General features: G+C 54.8%; 8 protein-coding genes across 8 annotated transcripts; 2 read left to right on the top strand and 6 right to left on the bottom strand.

Moving 5' to 3' along the window:
• Nucleotides 1–281: 281 nt before the first annotated feature.
• G647_10064 (uncharacterized protein) lies at nt 282–2,132 on the top strand (the record flags this gene model as incomplete). Its single annotated transcript, XM_008726056.1, has 1 exon — nt 282–2,132. One exon carries the CDS (start codon nt 282–284, stop codon nt 2,130–2,132), a length of 1,851 nt encoding a protein of 616 aa, XP_008724278.1.
• Nucleotides 2,133–2,477: 345 nt separating this feature from the next.
• On the top strand, nt 2,478–4,019 carry G647_10063 (eukaryotic translation initiation factor 2 subunit gamma; the record flags this gene model as incomplete). The annotated part of the gene is made up of 1 exon (XM_008726055.1): nt 2,478–4,019. One exon carries the CDS (start codon nt 2,478–2,480, stop codon nt 4,017–4,019), a length of 1,542 nt encoding a protein of 513 aa, XP_008724277.1.
• A 1,009-nt stretch (nt 4,020–5,028) lies between these two features.
• G647_10062 (uncharacterized protein) lies at nt 5,029–8,583 on the bottom strand (the record flags this gene model as incomplete). Its single annotated transcript, XM_008726054.1, has 2 exons — nt 5,029–8,335; nt 8,390–8,583. 2 exons carry the CDS (start codon nt 8,581–8,583, stop codon nt 5,029–5,031), a joined length of 3,501 nt encoding a protein of 1,166 aa, XP_008724276.1.
• A 1,395-nt stretch (nt 8,584–9,978) lies between these two features.
• Nucleotides 9,979–12,498, bottom strand: G647_10061 (uncharacterized protein; the record flags this gene model as incomplete). The annotated part of the gene is made up of 4 exons (XM_008726053.1): nt 9,979–10,497; nt 10,744–11,128; nt 11,282–11,771; nt 12,000–12,498. 4 exons carry the CDS (start codon nt 12,496–12,498, stop codon nt 9,979–9,981), a joined length of 1,893 nt encoding a protein of 630 aa, XP_008724275.1.
• A 745-nt stretch (nt 12,499–13,243) lies between these two features.
• G647_10060 (uncharacterized protein) lies at nt 13,244–13,721 on the bottom strand (the record flags this gene model as incomplete). The annotated part of the gene is made up of 2 exons (XM_008726052.1): nt 13,244–13,334; nt 13,387–13,721. 2 exons carry the CDS (start codon nt 13,719–13,721, stop codon nt 13,244–13,246), a joined length of 426 nt encoding a protein of 141 aa, XP_008724274.1.
• Nucleotides 13,722–15,721: 2,000 nt separating this feature from the next.
• G647_10059 (uncharacterized protein) lies at nt 15,722–18,971 on the bottom strand (the record flags this gene model as incomplete). The annotated part of the gene is made up of 2 exons (XM_008726051.1): nt 15,722–15,940; nt 16,002–18,971. 2 exons carry the CDS (start codon nt 18,969–18,971, stop codon nt 15,722–15,724), a joined length of 3,189 nt encoding a protein of 1,062 aa, XP_008724273.1.
• A 929-nt stretch (nt 18,972–19,900) lies between these two features.
• On the bottom strand, nt 19,901–22,775 carry G647_10058 (uncharacterized protein; the record flags this gene model as incomplete). Its single annotated transcript, XM_008726050.1, has 3 exons — nt 19,901–21,940; nt 22,008–22,467; nt 22,525–22,775. The coding sequence occupies 3 exons, from the start codon at nt 22,773–22,775 to the stop codon at nt 19,901–19,903; spliced, it is 2,751 nt and encodes a 916-aa protein (XP_008724272.1).
• Nucleotides 22,776–24,402: 1,627 nt separating this feature from the next.
• Nucleotides 24,403–25,794, bottom strand: G647_10057 (uncharacterized protein; the record flags this gene model as incomplete). The annotated part of the gene is made up of 1 exon (XM_008726049.1): nt 24,403–25,794. One exon carries the CDS (start codon nt 25,792–25,794, stop codon nt 24,403–24,405), a length of 1,392 nt encoding a protein of 463 aa, XP_008724271.1.
• Nucleotides 25,795–25,932: the final 138 nt, after the last annotated feature.

The raw sequence follows: 25,932 nt of genomic DNA, 5'->3' as shown, positions 1-25,932 counted from the left end.
TCATGACTGGACGACGGGGAAGAGCAGAATCGTACGTCGTGCAGAGTGTCGATACAGCGCTGGCGTGGCCGCGACAGATTGAAATGCCGTCGCCGCTTTGAGGCCGCAACGCGAGCTCCGTTTCTATTGGGCGGGCGAATGACCTCGTCGTAGCTGGTTTTACACTCAACCGTACTACTCCGCCGTATTTACTCCGCCAGCGCAATTTGATTTTCCGAACTGCTTGAATCTCCCACCATGCAGCGCCTCGAACAGCTTGAGCAATCATCCCGACACCAGCTATGTCGGACACTCAATCCCGCAAAAGACCAAGATCGCCAGATAGTGCAGGATCCGACAGCGAGTCCGACGATGACTTCGGACCGGCTTTGCCCTCCTCGGTTCCGCCCAAGAAGAAACGGAAACTGCCGTATGAGTCGTTATATGTCGATGCCTTGCCCAAGGGCCTGAAGTACTCCAAGTCGTTAATGCACAAAGACCAGCTGGTGTCGGTGACTGTGGCTCCTTCACCTGTTGACTTCGTCATCACCACCTCTGTGGACGGCGTGGTCAAGTTTTGGAAGAAGATCGCGACCGGCATAGAGTTCGCCAAGGAGTACCGCGCGCACGAGGGCCGCATACTGAGCTCTTCCATCAGCTTTGATGGTGCCTTCTTCGCTACAGCAGGCGACGAAGACGACAACACAATCAAAATCTTCGATGTCGTCACCTTTGACTTGCTCTCAATCTTGAACCTGGAGAGCGCAGCATCATGTGTCTGTTGGGTTCATCGCCGAGGAGTTTCGCCAACCCTAGCGGTAGCCATAGGGAAGGAAATCCACATTTACGATGCTGCCGGCGACATGCAGGCGCCGATGCACACTCTGTCCTCCATCCACCGTGCGCCTGTGGTGGCAATGGCGTACAATCCAGCTTTCGACTGTGTGATCTCTGCTGACGCCAGCGGGATGATTGAATACTGGCAGCCTAATGACACCTACGAGAAGCCCGACAGTGTCTTCAAGATGAAAGCCACGACAAACCTATTCGACTTCAAAAAGGCCAAATCAGCGCCATGCTCCATCGCGATATCTCCGTCGGGTCACCAATTTGCCACGATCTCATTCCCGGACAGAAAAGTGAGGGTGTTTGACTTTGCATCTGGCAAGCTCTATCGCTCATATGACGAGTCCCTGGAGACCATAACGGCCATGCAACAAGCAGGTACATCCCTTCAGAAGCTGGACGAGGTGGAGTTTGGGCGGCGGATGGCCGTGGAACGTGAGCTGGATAATCCCGCTCTTAGGTCCAGAATCAACATCGTGTTCGACGAGTCTGGGCACTTCATCGCCTATGGTTCGCTGCTGGGAATCAAGGTCATCAACACCCTCACCAACCGGGTGATGAAGGCTTATGGCAAAGATGAGCCGTTTCGGGCGCTCAACGTGGCTTTATATCAAGGCGCACCTCAAAAAAAGGATGTCGTTACCGTTTCAATGGCTGCTAGCGCGAATCCACTCCTCAACGATGCGGAAGCCAGAGATCCCATGCTTTTTGCCACAGCCTACGCAAAGGTCCGTTTCTACACGTTTACAAACGAGGAGGATATCAGCAAGTCGACCCGAGACGTACAGAACGAGAAACCAAGAGTTATCGGCGGCAAAAAGAAGGAGGAGAAGAAAACCGAATCAGGCACATCCGCGGTCCTGCACACAACGTACGGAGACATCCATATCAGGCTGTTTCCTGACAAAGCGCCAAAAGCGGTTGAAAACTTCGTTACACACTCGAGAAATGGCTATTATAACAACACGATATTCCACCGAGTCATCCGCAAGTTCATGATCCAGTGTGGCGATCCCCTCGGAGACGGCACTGGTGGTGAAAGCATCTGGGGCAAAGAATTTGAGGATGAGTTCTCCGACCTCAAGCATGACAGGCCGTACACAGTCAGCATGGCAAACGCAGGGCCGAACACGAACGGTTCGCAGTTCTTCATTACGACTGAGAAGGCGTCTTGGTTGGACAACAAACATACGATTTTCGGACGCGCCTATCAAGGGTTGGACGTGATACACCAGATTGAAAATGCGAAGGTGCGGAAGGAGAAGCCAGAGGAGGATATCAAGATAGTCAATATCTCCATCAGCTAGAAGTGAAAGCGAATGCGTACTCCGAGCACACTCCATTGCTGTAATTTTTGGCAGTTGCACGAGATGGTAGATAATATGTACCTGAGTCTCGCTGTTGAATTTACTCCTCAGGAGTTCGATGCGCTTAGGGCGGCGTCACATGCGCGGCCAACATGACTCAAGGCGAGTCTTGGCATCGAGAAATCATTTTTGACCTTGGACTTTCGCTTCACCCCGCAGCCTGGAACAGTGTATTTGCCTTTACACATACCCAGGAGAGTGAAACAACACCTTAGCACAGGCTCCTATCAGTTCCCTCAGGCTACAGGTGAATTCCTTCCAGACCGACCTAGATCCACCGCCATCATGGCCACCAACGGCGACCTCCCCTCAGACGACGAGTTCTCTCAGCCAGGGACCCCTCCTGGCGATGAGAACGACGTGGACGAGATCGAAGAGTCGAATCAGACACCCAAGTCAGCTCTGAAAAGGGGTACCTCAGCAGCGATTCCCGAAGCACAGGTCTCCCGCCCCGTCCTACCCGAACAACCAGACCCGAAAGATCTGGATATCTCCAAACTCACTCCCCTCTCACCCGAAATCATCGCACGGCAGGCCACGATAAACATCGGCACGATAGGCCATGTGGCGCACGGGAAGTCCACAGTCGTCAAAGCCATCTCGGGGGTGCAGACAGTCAGGTTCAAAAATGAGCTGGAACGAAACATCACCATCAAACTTGGGTACGCCAATGCAAAGATCTACAAGTGCGACAACCCCGAGTGTCCGCGGCCGACGTGCTACAAGTCGTACAAGTCGGAGAAGGAAGTCGATCCTCCGTGTGAAAGAGAGGGATGTAAAGGCACGTACCGCCTGCTGAGACACGTCTCCTTCGTCGACTGCCCCGGCCACGATATCCTGATGAGCACCATGCTCTCGGGTGCAGCGGTCATGGACGCCGCCTTGCTCCTGATCGCAGGAAATGAAAGCTGTCCACAACCTCAGACGTCGGAACATTTGGCCGCCATCGAGATCATGAAACTCAACCACATCATCATTCTGCAGAACAAGGTCGACTTGATGAGAGAAGAGGGCGCACAATCGCATTACGAATCGATCCTGAAATTCATCAAGGGCACAGTCGCCGACGGGTCGCCCATAATCCCCATCTCCGCCCAGCTGAAATACAACATCGACGCCATCAACGAGTACCTAGTCACCAAGATCCCGGTCCCCGTGCGTAATTTCAGCGCCGCCCCGCACATGATCGTCATCCGCTCCTTCGACGTGAACAAGCCCGGCGCCGAGATTGAAGACCTCAAAGGCGGCGTCGCAGGCGGCTCCATCCTCAACGGCGTCCTGAAACTCGGCGACGAGATCGAAATCCGACCCGGCATCATCACAAAAGACGCCACAGGCCAGACGGTCTGTCGGCCCATCATGTCCCGCGTGGTCAGCTTGTTCGCCGAGCACAACGACCTCAAGTTCGCCGTGCCAGGTGGCTTAATCGGTGTAGGCACGCGGGTCGACCCCACGTTGTGCCGAGCCGATCGTCTCGTCGGCCACGTGCTCGGCCTGAAAGGCCAACTGCCCGAAATCTACATGGAACTCGAAGTCAACTACTTCCTGCTCCGACGGCTGTTGGGGGTGAAGACCGCGGACGGCAAGCAAGCCAAAGTCGCCAAGCTCGCCAAGAACGAAGTCTTGATGGTCAATATCGGGTCGACGGCGACGGGTGCCAAAGTCATGGGCGTGAAAGCCGACGCTGCGAAACTGACGTTGACGAATCCTGCATGCACGGCCATCGGAGAGAAGATTGCGCTCAGTCGCCGTATCGAGAAACATTGGCGGTTGATTGGCTGGGCGAACATCGTGGCGGGGAATACCATTGAGCCGGAGTCTTCTTAGGATGAGACTGTGCGGTGATATCTCTGTCAGTGGAGTAGAGGATGGAGGGGCATGGAAAGAGGTTGGTCAAGGGCTCATGTGGTCAAGGGACCGAATTACGGATGAAATGAAGACGTGGCATGGTATGGTATGAGATGACACGATGAAAAAGCCAACGACGTGAAAGTCTCATGAAGTGGAGGAACACCATGGGACGTGGCGCCCACGGGTTCTGAAGAAGACGCAGTCCCACAATCTGACGATGAGATCGTCCTGCCAGTGGCGGATCCGAGTCCAGTTCGGACACTCCGCGACCACAGCCTTCATCAGCCATATCGAGCGAGCAACCACTGTCTGTCAGTCCCGCTTTCTCACGGGCCCGGAACACTACCAGAAGCAAAGCTTGCTCAGGCCAGTTTCGCGTCGTGCCTCCATTTAGAAGCGATGTCAGGGTCCATCATGAATAGACGGGAAAGAGAAGCCTAGAAAGCGGACATGTTCTGTCTGTCCAAGAGCCAGTCTCGCAGTCTGCTCTTCATGCAAGCGCACGCTTACTCCGCGATGTGGTACGAAGGGGTATGAATTCCAGGTGGCAATGCAGTGGGCGGGCACTACGAGGTACCGTGTCCTGGCGTCGGAAAAGATAGAGTCAACGAGGCATGAGATATCCGAAACAAAAATACTGAGTAAAGCTTGAACAGGAAAAAAAGATCAATCACATTTGCGGTTTTGCGGTTTTTCCATTGTGCAGGCTTCTGGACAGTCGTTTCAGTATGCCACTGGACGGTACGTTTCGTGCCCCCGGCCTACTAGAATGCTCTGGACTACCCAACATCAAACATGAGCGGTCCTGGTATGATGTCGCCGTGAATGCTCCTACTGTACCATCTCCCCGTCCATATTCTGCCTGTTAGTGTACATTCCCTAGCTCCCTAGTCCAACTGATCGCGTCCCGTGGTCCGAGAAAAGAAACCAATTTCCAATAGATGCCCCGCACGCCGGAAGGACCCGCAGGCATCTCAAATCACGATTAATCGTCTTCATCTTCGTCTGCATCCTCGTCATCGGACTCGACGCTCTGATCTCGAATGCTTGGATCTGGTCGTCCTGACGGTGTCAGCGTCTGTCTCGGTCTCGGTTTCGGTACCGGTACCGGTGTCGATATGCCGTTCGTGCGCCGCCCGGCGAGCAACAATCTCCCGTTCGTTGGCTTTTTGTCCCTTTCGTTCTCTGAAGAAGAGGTCGACTCATCATCATCATCATCATCATCGTCGTCGTCTTCTTTGTGATTCTCCGAACGACGTTGCTTGGTCGGGACTTTCACCTCCGGTCGTCTAGCCCCCACTTTGGCAGCAGCTTGGGGCTTCTGGTCCTCATCGCTAGAGTCGCTCTCCTCGTCGTCGTCGTCATCATCATCATCGTCGTCGTCGTCGACTTCAAAGACCGGGGGCTTTTGACTCTGCTTTATGCGCGCGAGCACGGTACCTTGGTTGGGCTCTGGAGCTTTGTTCGATTTAAGGACAACCTCGCGAAGGTCACTCAGGCGCTGGTTATAGGGTCCCGGTGCCGAGGTAATTCTGGCTGGTGTCTTGGTTGTGGTGGCTTTGGTATTGATATTCGAGGACTTAGACGACGTTGGGGCGGGTTTCTTCGTCACTGCGCTTGTCTTTGCCTCCGGCGGAGATTTTTGGGGAGCTGCCTTTGGTGTCTTGCCGGTAGTAGTGGACTTGACAGATGGGCTTTTGGAGGGAGTCTTTGCAGGCCGTTTATCCCCATTAGATTGCTGCGTAGAGGGCTTGGGATCTTTATTAGTGGTAGCTGGCTTGGCAAGAGCATTCTTGGGCGCAGCCTTTGCGGGTGTTTTTGGTGGAAGCATAGACTCTGCGTTGGATCCTTTGGAAGAGCTGGCACCGGTCGATTCACGTCTGACAGAGTTTGCTTTGCCAGTGGCTGGATGGACGGTGGAAGATTTCGACTGTCCGTTCTCGAGATTGACAACCGATGCGTTGATTGCGCTTTGTTGCACTGATGGTTTCGGATCCTCCTCAGAAGAGAGGCTCTTGCGAGCCTTGTTCTTTGTCGAGGCTGTCGCAGGCTCAGCGTCTTCCGGTGATGGTTCCGGCGCCTTTCTCGACTGGTTGACCGCGGCTTTATCAGTGGTTGGCTTCTTTTTAGCAGCCGCAGCCTGCTTCCTGGCCTCTTGCTGTTTCCGCTTCTTCTCCGCTTCGTATTGCTCTTTGGTCATGTTTTTGCGACTTTCCATGGTCTTGATTTCTTCGGCGGTCAGACCTAGACCAGCAGAAGGACTTTTCCTCGGGTCGTCCTGCTTATCAACAGACAACCTATCTTCTCTGTCTTTCGCTGTGGGCTGCTTGTTTGTCAGAGCGGATGGTGCTTCTGAACCCCAGTTCGGAAGAGGCTTTCTCGGTTTGTAAGAGCTGCGTTCGTTTTCCTGTTCCTGTGCGCGTTGTACAACAACGCCTGAGGGAGGAGAGCTGGCTTGATTTGTGTCTTGTAGCTTCTTGGCGATCTTTCCACCGGCCCCGGTGGAGGGAGTCTGCTCTGGTGGTCCGCCATTGGGAGTTTTCAGCTCGCTCTTTTTTGAGCCGTCTGCCGCAGCTTGCTTGTCCTTGCTGCTAGGTGTTGCAGGTGGCCGTTTCTTTTCATTTCCAAGCTTCTTTCTCAACGCTTCCATGGAGAGCTTTTGGGTCGATTCTCGCAAATCTTGTGACAATTGTTCTCCTGGGCTGTCGGTTGTCCTAGAAACTTTGGCTGCCATACCCGACTTCTTCTCTTTTGCTGCGGACTTTGTGACATTGGCTGCATCGGAATGTGTAGATCTATTGTCGGAACCATTCAAACTCGAGCGCCCATCACCATCCACGCTCGACCTGTCACGCTTGCGCCTTTTCTTTACTCTTCGGGGTCCCGCTCCGGCACTCTCATCAGCTTTGACTGAATTGGGCCGCTTGTTAACCCGAGTACGTTGGATGGGAGCTAGAGCTTGCTTGTCCCGTGGCTCTTCTGCTGCTGCATCCTGCTTAGGTTGGGAAGCTGCTGCGCTAGAAGCCACTCCTTCCTCGTGAACATTCACTTGCACAGCGTTCGAAGGGAACCTCCTGCTGGGCTCATCTGTCGTCATGCCATGTCCTGGAACTGGCACATCTCCCTGTTCGGGATCCTCGTAGACACTTGATTCGGATCCGTTGCTGGGGCTAGCACTGGCTTTCTGTGGGATGCTCTCAGGCGTCTTGAAAGTTTGCTCTACGGGCCTCTCGTCATCAAATAGCGACTCGTCGTCCAGGGTGTCAATCGCCTGACTAACGCTAAGCGCACTGTCGCCTACTCTGTCGTCCTGCGGGGATCGCAGACCTTCGATGCGAGATAACCGATCGTTTGACTTTCTGTGACTTAGTTGTGCCTGCCTCGAACGTGGTGACATCTGTGAGTCGTCAATTTCCGACTCCGGGTAGTCATATACATCGTTGCGCTTGAATTTGCTCGCCGACGCTGACGATGGCTGAGCAGAAGACTTGGCCGCATCTTCTGATCGACGCCTTTGCAGGCTGGCGGGAATTGACTGTCTTCTAGAAGTATCCGAAGGAGGTGTCGCGGGTGCCTGCGACTGCTTCTGCAGCTGCTGGCTTAAAGTGCCCGTCGGCTTAGAGATCCCATTAAGCTTGCCTAAAGAGGGCGAACCCTGCGTTTGGGCTGAATCTTCCTTTCCCTTCCGAGTGTAAAAGGAGTCTGAGGGTCGTTCGGTCAACATCTCGAGCTCGTCGACTGTGGCTGGCGGGACATTCTGCAGCAACCTCCGCAGCTCGGGAGACTCATCTTTTGGCTCTACAAGACTTTGATGCCGGACATTCTCCTTGTCTGGGTTCGAGTATTGGGTGGCTTCCACGATTATGCCAGTGGGCTCCTGAAGCTCCTCATCTTGCTCAATGGAGGAGAACACTTGATGTTCTTCGCTCAGCGCCTCTGGTATTTCAAGCATCTTTGCTCTTTTTGCTCCTACTGCATTTGAAGGCTGCTCGTCTGAGGGCTCGAAAGGGCGTTTGCCCAGTGGGGAGGGAACACCCGGGAAGGTAGGAATAGGCGGACGCGAGGTTTGTTCGAGCTGCATCTGATATCGAGGGTCCTCCAACTGGCTGCCCACCGCGACGGAGCCCTCGCGCACCGTCCGACCCTGTTCCGCGACGACATTGACCGTGACGCGCTGGTCTGACGCATCAGTTTGGGCTCTGCCCTCGTCCAACAGCACATCGGAAACGTAGGATTGAGGAGAGATGTCGAAGTCGTCGGTGTCCTTCAGATATTTGACAGTTGGTAGCTCGCTTTCATTTGAGTCAGCTCATATGTGAAACAGCCTGGTCGAACAAAGAACTAACCGCCCATAGCAGCTCTTATATGACCTCTTGATCTCGAGGAGCAGCGTGCCCATTTGCCATTGGTACGGATCTCTGACAACGACCACCAAGCGCTTTTCACCTTTGACTGGTGCAGCAATCGACTTGCCCAGTCGAATGTTGTTGAGATATTCATCTTCCGGGAAGATACGAGCGGCCACCCGAATTCTGACCATGCTGAGGGCTGGTGTCAGCGCCTGATCGACGCGTGTAGAATAATGTCGAGCAGCAGTTGTCGAGCCTGTCGCGACCAAAAAAGTTCCGGGAAGTGGCAGTGAGGAGAAGTTGAGGATGCGGAGAACGAGACGCGAATTCACTCAGTTTCACTCTCACCTTTGTCTGAACTCACGTCTGCTGGAGTGAGTACTACTATTGTAACCTAGAGACACCCAGGGTTCGCATTGTGGATTGCCACAAGACACGGCGCTTTCATCTTGATTTCATTACCTTCCGACTATTCTCGTCCGTCAGTGTGATCTCTCGTGCAGGCCGGTGAAGAGACGGGAGCCACCAGGATGCCATACGCAGTCATAACGCCGGCCAGCTTCTGATCGTAGACTTCTTATGCTCGACTTGGGATGCCCAGACTGATGTTGACAGGAAACATTCAACAAGTCAAATCTCGGTCAACAGAGACATGGCCACTGATATCTCTGGACAACTCATTGCTGCTAATCTTTGAGGAGCTGGTCAACGCAGATGTCATCACCGCGGCCATGAGCTATATGAGCTTTCTTGACTCAATCCAGATTCACAAACACCCTCGACCAGGCAGTGTGCGAGGGAGATTCGAGATGTCGCTTCTCCTCGCACAGCCACGAAGTTGGGCATGTCTAGATGACCTAGCACAAATGACCTCTTGACGCATGCGGAGAGATCCATCATTGACGAAACAGAGTGGGAGAACATAGAACAGGAAGTGCGAGAGCGCTACAGGGTCAAAGCAATTGTCAGTGGCTATTGGAACCAAGACCGTGACTATAGCCGTACTAACTAGACCGGCAGCACGAAGCAATGGTCGAACAGACTAGCCAAAGATGGACTCTTCAAGTATTCAGACGAAAGCGAGATCCCCGTCATCTTCACGCAGCTCGAGAGGCTCCCTCTATCCGTGGCGAACAGAATGCTCTTGATGGTGACAGATCGTGTTCGCCTCAGCCATCACGCAACTGACGGATACCTCTCTCCAGAAGAACAGCATCGTACCTGGCCGCGGATCAGCCATGTTGGTCGCCATCCTCGCCCTGGACGACACAGCTGCGGACGATGAGAATCCCATCAGAGGACAGACTCGGATGAGAGGGGCAAGCCATTTACTTTCATTTGCCGACTGTCATTATACCAGACTGACTGACCGCTGTTTGATCTTTGATCTTTGATCCTGTGCTTGGCCGGCCTGCCTGCCGCTAATCCTGGATCCAGCATTACCATTACCATTACCATTCCCGATAGCATGGATTTTCGACCTTGACGTTTGTGACTGCCCAAACCTTCGCTCAGTACTTACAGATCGCAATTTTCAAACGACAAATTTTGCAGTATATCTCGCAGAGTGCAGGATACACTGTCCGTCACGTCTCCTGATTCTTCGCCTCGGGGCCGTCCACGCCCACACCGGCCACCCTCATGGCAGCCTCCCACAGATCCCTGGCCGGCTCATCCACCACGGGATCCCACCACAAAAACCTCGAAACACAATCCTTGAACGCGGGCCATGACGATGAGGGTGATGATGGCCATGCTTCGATTTCTGGTTCCACTCCAGCATCCGAGTCCATATGAGAATTGCCTCCTCCTTCTCTTTCTCTTTCTGTTTCTCGTCCTCGCTCTCTCAATCTCCATCTTCTCCGCAACCGTCGCTCGAACCACGATCGGTCGTCCGTGAAAGAAGCGGCAATCCCGCCCAGCGTGAGCGCCCAGAGAATCAGACCTGCGATGCGCGGTGATGAACAAGCACATCTAGCCTCGTGCGTGACTTCTAGATTGCCTTGATTTTCGAACGTCTCGAAGACCCGCCTCAACTCGGCGGCCAGTCGGGGCTTGATCCGCGTGCAACTCGGCATGGGGAAGAGGACCATGTCGCTGAAGATCTGTGATACGTTGGTGGCACAAACGTTAGCGTCAAGGTTCGTAGCAGGGGTAGACACAAGGGTCGCATGATTATGTATTTGCATCCTCCACTCTTGCACTTGCACATGCACTTGGATTTGGATTTGGGTTTCCACTTGTGCACTCCCATGCAGCCATAAGCGTGGAACGTAGGACATGCATCCTTCCTGTCCTCCTATTCGGAAAAGACAGGGCAAAATGAAACGAGTCGAACTGGCTCAACTCACCAACATGCCCAGCCGACAGGCTTCATGCACCAGTTGCTGCAGCTGTAGCTGTAGCCCGACTCCACGGTCAGGAAACACGTTTAGGAACGTCCTCTGGGCCTCATTCGCCGCGAGCATCACGTCCACGAGTCGAGGCGGCCGGTTCTCATACCGATGGTAGTGATCCAACGCGACCGTGGCTTCGACGCCCTTGGCGACGGCGTCGCGCAGGTCGGCGGTGAAGAGCGTATCGTCGAGGACGCGAAACCCCAGGCCAAGCTGCTGTGAGAGGACCTCGGCTTTGGCGTCGAGGACGTGCTTCGCGCTCGCCACGATGGAGTAGTACGCTCGGATGGGCGGGTAGCGTAGTCGATCGCCTGTCCTGCTGGCGTGGTGAAGGTCGGCTCTACATAATTGTTGGAGTAGGAATCAGTGATCTATCCTTCGTGTGTCCCAACCCGGTCAAGTCACTTCGCTTCACACCGCCTCACTTCTTCGAAGGGATACACACGCCATAGGAAGACAAAGACAGGATAGAATAGAATACTGCTGTACTCACAGAAGCAACCAATCCGCCAACGCCAGATGGCGGAGCTTGAATATCCCACCCCGCGCCTCCACCAACTGATGTAACGCCGTGGCGTAGCTGGGCATCAGCGTCAACCGACCATACAGATGCATGTACTGGCTCGTGGCGAGCGGCGAGGGCGGGTGAGCCTCGGGCATGGCTTCTTCGACATCGGCATTGACGCCCAAGATGAGCATGCTCATCATGAGATCCTCCGAGGCCCGGCCGTTGCCATCCAGGCTCTCGATGCGTCGTTTGAGCAGCCGGATCGCGGTCGAGTAGTGGCTGAGCCGGGCGAGGGCCAGCGCCTCAGACACCCGGGGCACGGTCTGCAGCGCGAGGTTCAGGCCGCACGCCAGCGCGACTTGGACGTGGAAGAGGAGTTCGTCGTGGAGGCCGTGGCCTTTCCATTCCGATTTGGCGATGGCGAGGGTCTCGCCGCGCACGGCGCATAGCATTTCGGGCCAGATGCGGTCGAATGCTGGGGGTGGCAGTGGCAGTGTCAGTGTTGTCCAGTAATTATGAATATGAATAACAGAGACGACGCCGGTCTGTCTGCTTTTATCAAGCGCCGGTGGTGAGGAAGACAAAGGACGCCATTGTACATAGAGTGGCAGACAAAACAGACTCGACAGACTCGACGGTCTCAGATGGACTTCGACACGCTCAACAGACTTAAACAGCAAACAACAAACAAACTCTCACTCACCATACTGCACAACCTTCTCCACATTCTCAGGCAACCGACGCTCCGGGAAGGCGTCAAACGGATCCTTCGACGTCTGCGCCAGCAACGATTTCGGTTGTTCGACGCGGAACTTGGCCCTCGAGTAGACTCTGTTGCCCTTCTTCAGCTTGATCGCACCAGGGTACGAGTACGTGCACGAGTACGACTGTTTTCGGGTAGATTTGATGGTGGGAGCAGACCGGCCACCACCCGGGCGCCGCTCTGCGTTCGATGAACCGGAGGAATCATCCTGTTCATCCTGGTGTTCGGCGCCGGACGAGGGCGAGGGCGAGGGCCGTGAGCCGTCGTGACGCTTGAATTTATTGCTCCGTATGCCGGCGACATTGTCTGCGCCCTCTTCGTCGTCATCCTCATTCCCGTCCCGCCCCGTCGAATGCACGCACCTGGATTCTTGTCGTTGTCGTTGTTGTTGCTGCTGCTGAGTGACGTGCTGGCGAGCCAGTTTCTTTAGGTAAGCCATCTTAGCTGCATGGGATCGGGCGTCCGAGTCCTGCAGTTCCGCGCGCCGTCGATCTTCCGCCGACGACGGGGCGCTGGGCTGGGGCGTCTCAAAGACGAAGTGATACATATTACAGGAATTATTGTACTGCCCGTAGGTGTCTACTGCTGTGCTGTGCAGACAGACGGAACGATGCTCGACGTCGAAGCCGTTCCAAGCTACGCTATGTATGTATGTATGTATGAAGGTAGTGGCACAGGGCAAGGAGGGCATAGATAATATTCGCCAGGATGCCACCTTAAGCGGAACGGAAGGCCTAAAAGCGCAAAAGGTAACCAACATAACATCTGGGTCTCCGCCACAATACGAAAAGGGCATCCAGGAAGGATCCGAGCATTCGCTCACTCTCTTCCAAGAAACGAGCCCAGCCATCTGCGTGCCCTCAGGACCTCGTATCGGCTTTGGTAATCGTCTTGACGCACGAATGGGTGTGTGTGAAATGTCCGAATCAGCTTGGCAGGATGAGGGTCCGGTTGCTTCGCTTGAACACACGGAGACACATTGGATCTGAATTGCGGACCCTGCAAGGAGCACCCTCCTCTTCTGTACATACACGTGCGCCTGGGCAAGGCCCAAGACAGAACCACTTGGGTGCAAGATTGTGTGGCAAAGCAGCAGAGCCAATCCGGCAATTCTCTGCTGCTTACAGGTAATCGAGGACGATCAGCCGGCGGGCAAAAGCCAAAGGACGCCCGAAGGCCGCTACCTATTCGTGACATTCAGCGCCCCTGGTGAGCGACGTGGCTTGTCGCTTCTTGAACCCCCACTCGGCGATTCTCTGTATGTAGCTGCGAATGCTGTTTCCAAGTCAGCGGAATCTAAACGTCCAGCCCATTCAGTCGAACATACCTTGGCGCAAAGTTGTGCCGTTCCTTCATCAAGCGCACAACCTCTTCCAGGCTGTGGTGCTGATAGAGCTGACCGATTTCGGCTTTGTGCTGCTCCCACCGCGAGATTGTGTCTGGGGATGGTGTGGCGTTCGACAATAGCGTGTCTGATCGCTGTATACAAGATCCGGAAACAAGCTCCAGGCGCTGCGTCGATACATCCCACTCGTCCGGTCCTACCACGAAACTGAGATTCCGAGCAAGTGAGGAGCAGAATCTCCGCTTGTGTGAGTACTCTGATTGATTCTCCCATTCCTCGTAGCGCTTGTTGCCAGACGTGTATTTCAAACGACTCATCTTCCAGATGGATCTGAGCGATTCTGACACAGGCAATCCATATCGTCCAGACTGAACGAAACGTTCCCGATGTGTGCAGCAAAGCCCCGCAGCAAATATATCACAGCGAGTGAGACGATTTGGTTGCTGATCTGGGTCCATGCCAGGATATCCACGCATTTAGAAAGGACGTATGCATCTGGCAGCGTCCTGCACTCCTGAAGCGTAGGCTGCGCAGCCAGCCATAAGCCCGGACTTGTCCCTCTCAAGTGTTCTGAGATCAAAACAGCCGGGAGGAAGGCGTATCGCAGAATTGAAGACCTTGCTGAATCAGGAGAACATGTGCGGGTTGGGACAGGCACCTGGGGACATTTGAGCCGCAGAGACGAAGAAAGGGCAAAAGAGTCGGGAGGGAGCAGGCCCGTCACGTCCCCATATTGGTGCCATAGCGGAAGATCCGTATTGTATCTGGGGGCTTGGATGGCGTCAACGTCGGCTGCGCTTGCATTGAATTCAAATCCACCTGCTTCGTGGTGAAACGCTGCCCGTGTAAACCAGCTGCTACTCGTGCTCAAGGTGGGCAAAGTTGAGCGTGTTGTATCTATGTTTGACTGACGACCGTTCAAGTCAGAAGGTCCAGCGAATGGGTGTGAGGGTGTCGATTCACTCTGTATAGGTGTTCCCGAGACTATCAATGGTAGTAGTTGGTGACGGCCGAGGCGTATTCGGCTGACCTGACTCTACGTTGGTGGGCGGCAGCTGGATATAAGCAGGCGTGCTCTCATCACCAGAGATAGAGGAGAGTAGGCCGTACTCGTCGTTGAGCTTTTCATGTCTCCGGACATATTTGACGATATCTTCTCGCCGCCGAGTAGTACCCGCGAAGAAAACGACCTCCTCGCGCCCTTCGCTCCTTGCTTGGTTGAGTAGTCGCAGGATGAAGGCTGCATCACGGCGCGTGAGGTTTTTCTGCAAGCCCCAAAGTTTCAGTCGATTTTTGTATTGTTTCACGCTAGAAAATCAGCAGACGTCCCGGACTATGCTGAACAGCTCACGTTGCGTCAAACCCATGATTATCCTTCATGTATTCTATTATCGACCTCAAAGGCATCTGCTGTTGAACATACAAGCGCTCCAACGTTTCTCGAAATGGCTCCCATTCCGACGGCTTGGAAGGACGAAGATGGACTGTTGCAGTCTTGTTCGTGGCGCCATTCCTGAAGCTCGAGAAAGGTTAGCTTCGCCCTCTGCTTTCATTGCCCGTGATCCGCAGCGTTGACTTGCAAGTTAGTCAAGATCTTCCACATCAGCCAACACAGCGGGCTCATCCAAGATGCGACATCCACCAGCAAGGGCTCGGAAGCATCATCCTGCTGTTGTTCGTGCCATGGTACTCGCAATTCCAAGAGCACCATCTCCAGCACCGCGGCTCACAAGGTCAAGAGATGGATGGACGGTTGTGTGAGCGACACATCGAAGCAACATTCCGTCCGCAAGATGGTCCTGAACGAGATCGACGAGGCATTCCACACAACAGGTGCGACTCCGGGGTTTGCTCCTGCTTCGTTGCATGTCGTCACTGGTGCCACAAGACTGACTCATGGAGAAGGCACAGCTCCCAGACGGTATGGTCACGGATACGCTCTGTCGCTTAGAACCACTTCGTCTCTGTCAAAGTGATGTGAAGAGGGAGCGAGCCAGATCGAGGCACGCAAAGCAAAGCTTGCAGACAAGCTGCCATACCGATATGAGTGCTGCGCCGTACCATCAGCCTTTGTGCTGCAGCCTCGCAGCCTCGCAGCCTCGCAGCCTCGCAGCCTCGCAGCCTCGTGGCCTTGCGCCACGTAGAGACACATGACACAGCTCGCCACGGCATCATGTCGACAGAGACTCGGCATCGCGTCTTCGTGCATGCAAAGGTCTACGCCCTCTACTATAGTTCTCATTCTATCGTGCCTCATGTTTGGAGAAGCTCTATATGCATGACGATCACTTCAATCGCGTCCCTCCCGCCTCGCATGCTAGTCTTCCAGATCATCCTCATTCGCTTCCACAATTTCATATCCCTCGCTCCCTCCAATGTCATCTGAATCATCGCCCTCATCCTTGTCCTCTTCCTCGTCGTCCTCGTTGTCATCCTCCTCGCCGTCAATGGGCTTCAAGCCGTAGTCGTCCTGGAAATAGTTCAGGTCGCGGATCTCTGGCGAGAAACCCGCCTCTTTGAGACCATCAGCAATAGCCTGCAACACATACCTGTTAGCTTCACTTGCCATTGCAAGGGTCACAAACAACAGTACTCACCTCCTTCAATCCGGTCGCACAGGTGACAACAATATCCGCCTTCCCCGGCCTAAACATATCAAACACCACCTCCTTCAAGGCTGTCTTGATCTCCTGCACGCCAACATCCCTGACCTTCTTCAACATCCTCGCCATGTGATCCTCCGGCAAACCCTTGATGACACTCCGTACGAAACTCGACCCCGCCGCACTCGCCAGCGTTTGCTGCTCGTTCGCAAAGCTCACCACGATGGAGCTGATCGCACCCTCGAGCATGAGTGGGTCGAATTCCACCTCTCCGCTCATGTGATCGTGCACAATCTTCTTGGATGCCTCGAAAGCCTTGTAAGCATCAGGGGAGCGGTACACGTCCAGGTGGATGAAACCTGACTCGATATCGTAACCCATGTTCGTGCCGTACGCCAAACCTGTTCCTCGAACGGCAACCCATAAGGGGCCTTCCACCGCATTCATGTACGCCATGGCAACCATGATGGCCGGCATTTGCGGATCGTCCCACGATGTCGGCCCGCGTGCCACAGAATACGCAAATGAAGAGTCAATGGTCGGCATCGGGACCACGTAAGCCAATTTTCCTGGGTGGCGACCGGCTTCACTCAACCGTTCGATCCGTTTGCCAATGGGTGTGAGCTCGCTCGTGGGAGAGAGCTTCTCGACGAAGGGCTGCCACGTGCTCACCGGTGCGTGGACTTTCTCGAGGTCGGTGATGACCAGGACGCGGTAGTTCTCGAACCGGCAGAGGGTGCTTCGCAGACGCTCGAATTGCTGGACCACCTGCTCTGGCTCTTTCTCCAGCAGTTGTTTGATGCGTTTCAGGTACAGGGCTTTGACCAAGGTGCTCCGGGCACGGCCTATGGATTTCGGGGAGAGATGGCTCATCTGATGGACGTTGATCATCATATCGTCGCCACTGCGCTTCGCGTCAGGGACGTCAGCGAGCAAGCGACTGTTGATGGCTTTCAACCTCTCAACGTCGAAGATTGACCGGTAGAGCAGTTCTGTCAGCCATTTGATGGCGACGTCGTACCGTTCGATCTCAACCTGGAAACTGACCCTGATGCCTTCGACGTTGCCTAGGGCGCTGGCGCTGTCGATTGAATAGCCGACGGTATCCCGCTCGAGCTCGGTCACAACTTGTTGGAAGTCAATGACATCGGCACCGCGCTTAATGGGCAGGTTGAAGAATGCTTCCATGTAGATTGACAGTAGCGGTCGTAGCTCGTCTGGCAAGGTTTCGGTGGAAATAATCATGTTGACTCGAGCAAAGTTGGTCGGAATGTGCTCGAAATCGAGAAACAGTGATACGTCTCTCGAGTCGCTGTCGATGATCTGCTGATATTTGTTGTTCCGTCTGCCAATCTCCTGTGCCAGACCTGCCCGTGCACCAGAGGTCGAGACGAAATGGATCGATTCTGTCAACGGCACCTTGAACTTGCCCAGCAGCTCTGTTGGGATCTCGCGGTCGTTCTCGGCTTTCGCTGCGTCTAGCATTTCCTGCATCTTCTTCAGGCCGTCCGGTCCTAATTTTGCCTTTTGCTCCTCGATTCTGTTTGCTTCATCCGTTTTGAGCTTCTCCGACAGTCGTGCTGACGGAACGCCCAGTATGGACACATGTGGTGCATCGGATATGTACTTCTTGATGTATGCCTTCCACTGCGCTTCCGTCCAGTTTGCCAAGGTTTCGGTATAAGGCTTCAATGACTTCACATCCTCGAGCGTTGAGCCATCTCGCTTGCCGTAAAGATAGTCTGAGATAATGTAGTCGGCAAACGCAGTGGGTGAGCCCTCGGCATTGAACTTGTATGTCCTCACTTGCCGATCGATGCAATCCTTCATGAAGTCCATGTCCAAGGGCTTGTCCATGGCATCTTTCAGGACCTCGAAGAAGCGCTTCTCAACCTCTTCTAGCCGCTCGGTCTCGACGCTCGACATGGAAAATTGGATCTCGATGCGCGGGCGACTGTCGACTTGGTAGTAAATCCCGCTCGCCAACTGCTCCTTTTCGACAAGAATGTGGTCCAGCAGTGCGGCTGACGAGCCGGCGAGGTACAGCAGAACCACATTCAGGGCTCCTGCGGCTAGCACATCGGCGCAATCCGGCCCCAGGAACCTGATGTCGATCTCACCGAACGATTCGTCCTCCTCGGGAAACTCCACCTTCAGCAGCGTCGACTCCTTCAGTGGCGGCGTCAATTCGGACTCGATCCAAGGCCGCTTGAAGGGTGCGTCCGGACTCGGGATATCGGAGAGAATCGAGGTTTCGAACTCGTCCAGGATAGCCAGCAGTTCGGTGTGATCCGCCTCGCCAAAAATCGCGACGCATAGATTCTTTGGCTGGTACATCTCGCGATGGAATTCCCGAATGCGATCAGCAGCAAGGACGCGCAGTTGCTCCATCATGCCGCCGGTCTCATAGCGGTAGCCGACGCCTTCAGGGTAGAGAATGCGCTTCGACTGCAGCTCTATCAGCTCGGACGCGGTGTTCTGCACGCCCTGCATCTCCGAGTACACGACCCCGGCGTCATTGCCATTTCCATCAATATGATGGACTTCAGTGGTGCAGCCAGCGTCTGTCAGGGTCGGGAGAATGACATGCTCGAGGTAGACAGGCAGAATCTGTGCAAAGCCCGCCCATCCTGCCGTCTCCAGCGTGTAGGCGGTGTGATCCGTGGCCGTCCACGCATTGGTGCCCGAGTACGCCCTTGTGGCGAGCTTGTCCAAGAAGCCTTTGTACTTGTAGCTCTTGGAGCCCATGAAACACAGGTGCTCCAGGGTGTGCGGGGCGCCAGAGTCGTCGTGAATCTCGGTGGCCAGGACGAAGAAGCCATGCAACTTCGGCCCCTCCTGGTCCACCACGACCACTCGCATGCCCGTGCGTTCAGATTCATACTGCGTGATGGCGCTCGGACAATAGTCAGGCTGAATTTTCTGCAGCTGGCGAAAGCGCGGGCTAGTGCGCATGGAGACCATGTTGGCGAGGGACGAGAACTTGACCAGCCCTTTACCACAGAGGGAGGAGAATTGCCGCTCTATTTCAGAGGCCAAATTAGTGTCATGGGCTTCATCGAAGCGCAGAAACAAGACATCTCTGAGACCGCTGGATATCAGGAGAGCCAACAAGCAGATGAGCAGCGACGTTGTAATTGTAAGCGCCTTCGCGAGCATGAATATGACTCGCTCGTGATCAATCTCTGGGATTCACCGCCCGCCTTGAAGAAACAATGATCCAGTCAAACCCAACGCGCGAGAGGGACAGACCTGTACTGGGTATGTACTCACTCGATCGAAGAAGTCCACCCTGCTCTTGTGTGCTCTGAATCCTTCTGTGCGATAGTCAGACACGAGCAGAAAAAGGTCACGGGGAGACGAACGGGCTGTGTAACCACTACGAGGGAAGATCTTGGAGCCTGGTTGCGCCCTAATTCAGTCTGCAAGTGTAATCACGGGATGAGCGATCAGGGTGAAGCAGGCTCGTGTTCGTCTAACGTGTCGCTTCCCTCTCACCACTGTCTTGTGCGAGATCTGCCGTCTCCAGTAGAATGCGGCCGAGTCCAGATCTGCGCCACCTGGTGCCTGCATGGTGCCTGGCTCGGTCAGCCTCCAGCCGCGAGCAGCACGACATGTCGCCTTGGCACCTTTACAGTTCGAAGCGAGCTTGGCAGTGATTCGGTATTATTTTACAACTATGCATGTTCATATATCCTCAAAGAGTCCAAGTAGCCCTCTATACATCCAAGTGCGCACTGCGCTCGACAAACGATTAGCCCGAAACTTTTGCCACTTCCTCGCAAATGCTCATACGCGTAGCCGTCTGAAATATCCAACCAACAATGCCGCTCATTACTTTCCTCCAAAAGACGCTGGTGTTGAGGAAGCGCAAAAGTTCGCAAGTCGGGCCGTCATGATGCCGGGTTGTACAATTCTTGAAGGGCGTTCTGTCCTTTCCGGAGCGCCCAGCTCTTCTGCTTCTTGTCTTTCTTCATTTTCATCTCCGCCCATCCTTGTTCGTCGTCATCTTCATCCTGGACGGCCAGAGGCGATCTCCGGCCAAGAGTGTTGATCGACGGTCTGGTGCCATGCTGGCCAGGTCGAGCCGCGTTGTCCACTGAAGACCAGGGGCGCATGCTTGTTGATGTGAATGTCGACGCGCGGCGATGAGCTCCCACCTCGGGCTCTGGCGCGATCGACACCGGCCTGTATCTCGAAGCGAGGCCTATGTTGCTGCGTTCAGAAGGTGCGATTGACGGAGCATAACTCCCGGTGACGTTGATCGACGGTAATAGTTGTTGTCCAGAGTTCCACGGTGCCATGCTCGGGTTGAGTGTGCTCATAGTCCTTTGGCTCGCCTGCGGAGCCGAGGGGTGCTGCATATGCACGGATTGTGGTCTTGATAGCGCAGGATTGGGTATGCCTGGGTATTGAGCCATGTTCATCGGACCTGGGTTCCCCGGCACGCCCATGGTTTGCGACATTTGTTGCATCCATTGCATCTGCATCTGCATCATTTGAGTCATCTGTTGGGCCATCTGGATCTGGGCTTGATCACCGGCGGTGAGCACAGGAGGCATGCCTGGCATCATCGGCGGCATCCCCGGCATTGGTGACATTCCTTGATAGCCCATTGCCGGGAGTGTTCCAGTGGTCTGGGATCTCGCCATACCAGGATGTGGAGGCATATCAAAGCCTCCAACTGGGTTAGGACTGCCTCTCCGAGCGGCTCTAGCGCGTTCTTCCCCAGCAATGACACCCACGAGTCCAGAGGGGTGTATGGGATGAGCAGTCGAAGGGCCAGCCCCCTGGGGAACGGCAGTGGGATGCAGCGCCAGTGCTTCACGGTTCGAAGGTTGGACGAGACCTGCTCCGTAGTAAGGATCCGGTGGTAATTGTCGAGCAAAGACGGGCAGATTGCCTCCCTTCACCGACGGCGCTCCCTGGTTCTGACTGACAGCTCGAAGATTTGAGTTGGACGGCGATGTCGCCAGTCGTGTTGGCGGCCTGTTTCTGTTGGGAAATCCATGTGCGGCAAGAATTCCTAGAGGCACATCCTCATCCTCGTCCTCGTCTTCCCCACTGCTCTTGCCAGAAGTCTTTGAATCCAGGGTGATATGCGACATGCGGTTGTTGAGATCTGTTGAGCTTCCATTTCCTGGCCGTAGAGCGCTGAGGCTGCTTCCCGGCCGGTTGGGCGGAGCCTCTCCTGTCACCTTCATCATCGTCTGCCGGTAGACAGCGAGGTGAGCTTCTTGCTTCCGTCGTTGCTTCGCAGCTTGTTTACTTCTTTCAAGCTCATCGTCATCATCGTCTGAATTATCGCCTGCTTCCGAGGCGCTGTCGTCAGACAATGCACCTAGTCGCCGATCCATCTCTTTTTGTTCCTTGTACCGTTCCCACTGGGCAGGCGTCATGACTTTGTTGCCCGTGGTGGGCTTGGGCGGAGGGTCCTTGGTCTCCTGGTACATGTGGGCCAGCTGGGCATTTTCAGCAATGACTGGATCAAATGTGGGACTGGATTCTGAAGCTGGTGACAAACCCATAGCGTCTCGTGCCGAGCTTGCTGAGGGTGGGGCACTTTCCCGGGATTTGGTGGGTGACAACGGCGCCGGGTGTAAGTCCCCCTCTTGTGTTGTAACCTTTGGACCGATGGGCCTTCTCGAAGCCATTGAAGTGGAGAGCTCAGACATAGAGCCGAACCTTCCTGTCTGCGTGGCTGGTTCTCGGGATCTCACGGGGCTACCTTGGGTAATCGTCGTTGAAGGGCTAGGAGATCGCATCAAGCCATCACGAGAGGTCTGAGAGTTCCACGAATAAGGTGATGATTCAACAGCTTGTGATCGGTCGGTAGCGATGGGATGGGGAGGAGGTGCTCGACTGGTACGAAGGGCACTGCCGCCTGGATAGGCAGTGGGCGGATAACTTGTGACGGGAGAGGAATCGGTGACCTGGGTGGGAGGCGTTAGTATGACACGAAAGATGGCAGAAATGAAAGGTGTCTGAGCTGGCCTGTACCTCTTGGTGTATAAGCCGCGTTGGGCCCGGGTCAGGACTAGACCCAATATGGTCGAACATGTTTCCGAATGCATCCAATTCCGAGTTCTCCAATGCTAAATCCGAATCGAACAGCTTAGGGGGTGTTGCAGTACTCGCCGTGCTCTCTGTGACCGTCCTGTTCCTCCTGTTGTTGACAAGCGGCGGTAGGGCAGCATCTGGCGAGGTCGGCGATCCTCGGCTGCCCTTGACAACCCCGAAGGAAAACGTTCTCGCAGGGCTGCGGAGGAATCCAGGTCGCGCCGACGCAGGAGGAGGAACAGGGATGTCATTGTAAGGTCTTGTTCCTGGGGCCTGGACATTCTTATCTGACTTGGTGTCGATGGACGAGGGATTTGTCGACGAGGTGCTCAGCCGGGCAGAGGATGCGGCACTGTCATAAGGGGCGGTAGAGTGTGAACGTTCAGTACCACCACTTCCCCTGGATACCAACGTTAGTCTCGCCTCGTTTGTTTGTAGAGAAGTCTTCTTCGCGTACCGGTTGCTTGCATCCGGGCGGCCCACCGCAAAGATATCAACCTCCCCATTGCCGTCGTGGTCTTTTGGCGGGGGCATTGGACCTCCTGTGCTCGTCATCCTCAGGTGTACTCCTCCATCAAATGATTTGCCTTTGCTCGCCGGTCTCTCAAGCACCCTGAAGGTCGACTCTCCCGGGGGACTGCGCACCTCGTCCAAGGCATGACCAGAAGATTTCCTTCTTTGAAATCCCCTGGGTAGTTTGATGGGCATGAAGCTGGTTCTACGCGATACCCAACGGGGAGTGTTGCAAGTCTGACGGGGCGGTCAACGGCTTCGGACCGTAACCAAAGAGCGAAAGGTTTAGGTATGCAAGACTAGGACGCAAACATGAGAGGCAGTTGGACGGCTGTCGGTAACCTGCATATCGATCTCGGTCAGCAACCCAATGGCGGAGGGAGTGGTTCAACAGTGCCTTACTCCGTACAGTATCTTGGGAAATTTAGGCCTTCTGTCGCCCACAGACTGTGCTGGTGATGATTGCGGACTTCTTGAACTGGCAGGCGCAACGAATCGAATGGACGTGGCTGGAGCGTTATGTCAGATTGCGAAGTGACGGACTATATTTGTCGAAGCGGACGTGGACAGGGGCGGGTGCGAAAGCGAGTTGGTGTACTCCGTACTCGTGCCGTGTCCGTGGGCGAGTAAAGCAGCGATTGAACAAGGTGAAGCAGAGAAACGATCAGTACCGGGAATCCAATTCCTAAATGCTGTATTGTTGAATGAGAGTGAACTAGCAGCAGAGGCAGGAAAAAAGATTGAGTCGTGCAGAAGCGGAGCGAGCGTTTAGAGGCAAGGAGGGCAACGTGCAAAGCCGCAGGTGGCAGTTCGCAGTGCCTTGTCACTAACTCGTAGGGCCCGGCAGGCCCGGTCACCAATGCAAGTGTTCAAGACACAGGCGGGGCTCCGTCGCCGGGATATTTGGGCCCTGCACGCCTGCCTCCACTGTTTTGCAGAACCAGCCCAATGGGCGAGTTGTGCATCGACACACGCCGGGGGCTTGACTCACACTACCGCAATCGGACTGGGCATATCAACGGCATGATCGTCTTCTCAGGGCATGCTGTTCTTCTTCACCGTGGCAGTTGATGATGCTCCATGCCCTGTGCCCAGTATAATGTTGGATTTGCCGTGCTCCTGGATTGACCCTGCTCGTTTACCGGTAGGGCCCCGGCATCTCCCGCCTAATCTCGTGCAGCACGTCTATTCCGGATCTGTTGTGCGGTGGCTCAACTCTAGCCTCCTTGAATGCAACCACAACCACGACCTGCCACTTTTTGACACACTTTCGGCCACTTCATCTCCGGCTCCCTGGCCCCAAGATCGTCCCAGCACACACTCGCCGCGTTCCTGAATGCACGTGCTACCTCTGTGTCCAACAACAGCCAATGCCAATGCCAATGCCGTCTCTGTTGTCCTCCCCGCGGTCATCTCGTCTTGTCTACGTAAGTCAATCTGCACCACGACTTCACTAGCCTTCTTCGCGTGCTTGTCCTTCAGCCACTATATCCCCACACACTGCGGTGCCCGTCCCCCCATCAGACTCTACTGGCAGAGCCGTGGGAAGCCCTTTTCCCCAGCCGATGATGCATGCAGATGGAGAGTCACCCCTGAAGAAGCGTCTGCAAAAGAGCACACCGCATCGCACAAGCCAAGCAATGCCAACTTCGATGTGGCTGGGCTTGGCTCGATATCTCCGCATCATCTGGCTCAACAAGTGGACGGGTCAACGTCAAGTTCTGGGAGTCCCGGCAACAAGCGTGCCATCCACATGCGGCTTTCAGTCATTGTCCGTAAAAATGGTAGGTCCATAGTTGCCTTCTTGTCCGCTCCTGTTGCGTTATGTCTGCGCGTCACTTTGGTTGATTTGCACGGCCTTGTCCTCTCCAGCGCTGAGAATGCCAACGTCTGGGTGCCAGCACACTCCAAATACTTTGACACCGTCACCTGTCGCGGGACTGGGAGCGCCGCTGAGGCTTGCTCTGGCTAGAGTGTACAGGCTCTGCCCGACGGCGCCCTCTTTCTCCTGCTTGGTGCTCCGGACATCCCAAACTCTGCAAGTACCGTCGTGACTGCCACTGACAAAAGTATAATCATTGGTAGGGTCGCGGGCAAGGCTGACCACGGCGTTCTTGTGGCCTTTGAGTGTCATAGCAGTCACAGTAGCAGCGGATGCTCGAGGATCCACAAGTTTGATTACACGGCTGACGGTACCAGTCGCAATGAGATGGAGCGCGGGCATGTGCTCAATGCAGAACAACGCGCTGGGTGTGGTTCGAGTGTCCACGAGAGAGGCGGTGACCAAATCCCAAGTCCGTACGGTTTGGTCCCATGACGCTGAGTAGCCAACCGTGGGGTCATTGAGGTCAAACATGGCACCCGAAACAGGACCAGTGTGCTGTTGCATCAGAGCCAGCGGCCCTCTTTGGGACACCGACACCTCATTATTAAGCTTCCTCTTTTTGCCATCTTTCGTCCTTGCTTTGGGAGCGAGGGCTTCCGGTGCTGCAGGCGCGTCAGATTTCCGAGTCGACCAAAGCCCGACTGAGTGGTCCGAAGAGGCTGAGAGAATGCGGGAGGAAGCAGGATGGGCGCAGACAGACTCCACCGAGGATTTGTGTCCATAGAGCTCGATCTGAGGCGACAAGGTGGCCGAGAATCCGTCTTGATCCTCCGAGTATTTCCACAGCCTCAACGTCCGGTCAAAGCTACCGGAGACAAGCTGGGTGGGAGATATGAACTTGGCCGACTTGATGAAAGAGCCGTGTCCGCCCTGACCCACTCCACACGATGTAGCCAGCACCTGTGAGGACGTATTCCAGACTCTTAACAGGCCGTCGTAACTGGCAGAAAGGATTCGAGGCGAGGTAGTAGACATGACATCCACGTCGCTGACCCAGTCATCATGCTGAAAAGATGCGACATGTTGCGGCGGGATCCGTGCTCGTAGATATTCGACGGCGAGGGTTGTTTCCGCGGAGATGCCGTTGCTCGTCAGATATTCTTCAAGAGTTGTTCTTAGGTATGTGCCATTGATAATGAACTCTAGCGGAATGGCTTTCTCGGTCTTTAGCAGGCTGTTGACGAGGGTCGAAAGAGTCAAGCGACGGAAAGATGTAGGTACCAGAATCGCAGCGTTGTCTTCGAGGGCTAGATCTGTATCTCGAGTTGTCAGTCGAACTCGTACCTGGGCCTGATTCCCCGGGGCACCAGCGCCAGACATGGCAGCCATGATTGATGACCACGTCCTGTCGCTCTCAACTGCAAAGTTGGCGGCTCTGAAGGTCTGTAACGACTGCGGGCGCAAAGTTGTCTCGAAACTTTTTCTCCGCAAAATTTCCGGCGAAGCATAGAGACCAGCAGGCAGTGT

The sequence above is a fragment of the Cladophialophora carrionii genome (genome assembly GCF_000365165.1).
Source record: "Cladophialophora carrionii CBS 160.54 unplaced genomic scaffold supercont1.12, whole genome shotgun sequence".
NCBI lineage: Eukaryota > Fungi > Ascomycota > Eurotiomycetes > Chaetothyriales > Herpotrichiellaceae > Cladophialophora > Cladophialophora carrionii.
This window is presented reverse-complemented; position numbering and strand designations above follow the sequence as displayed.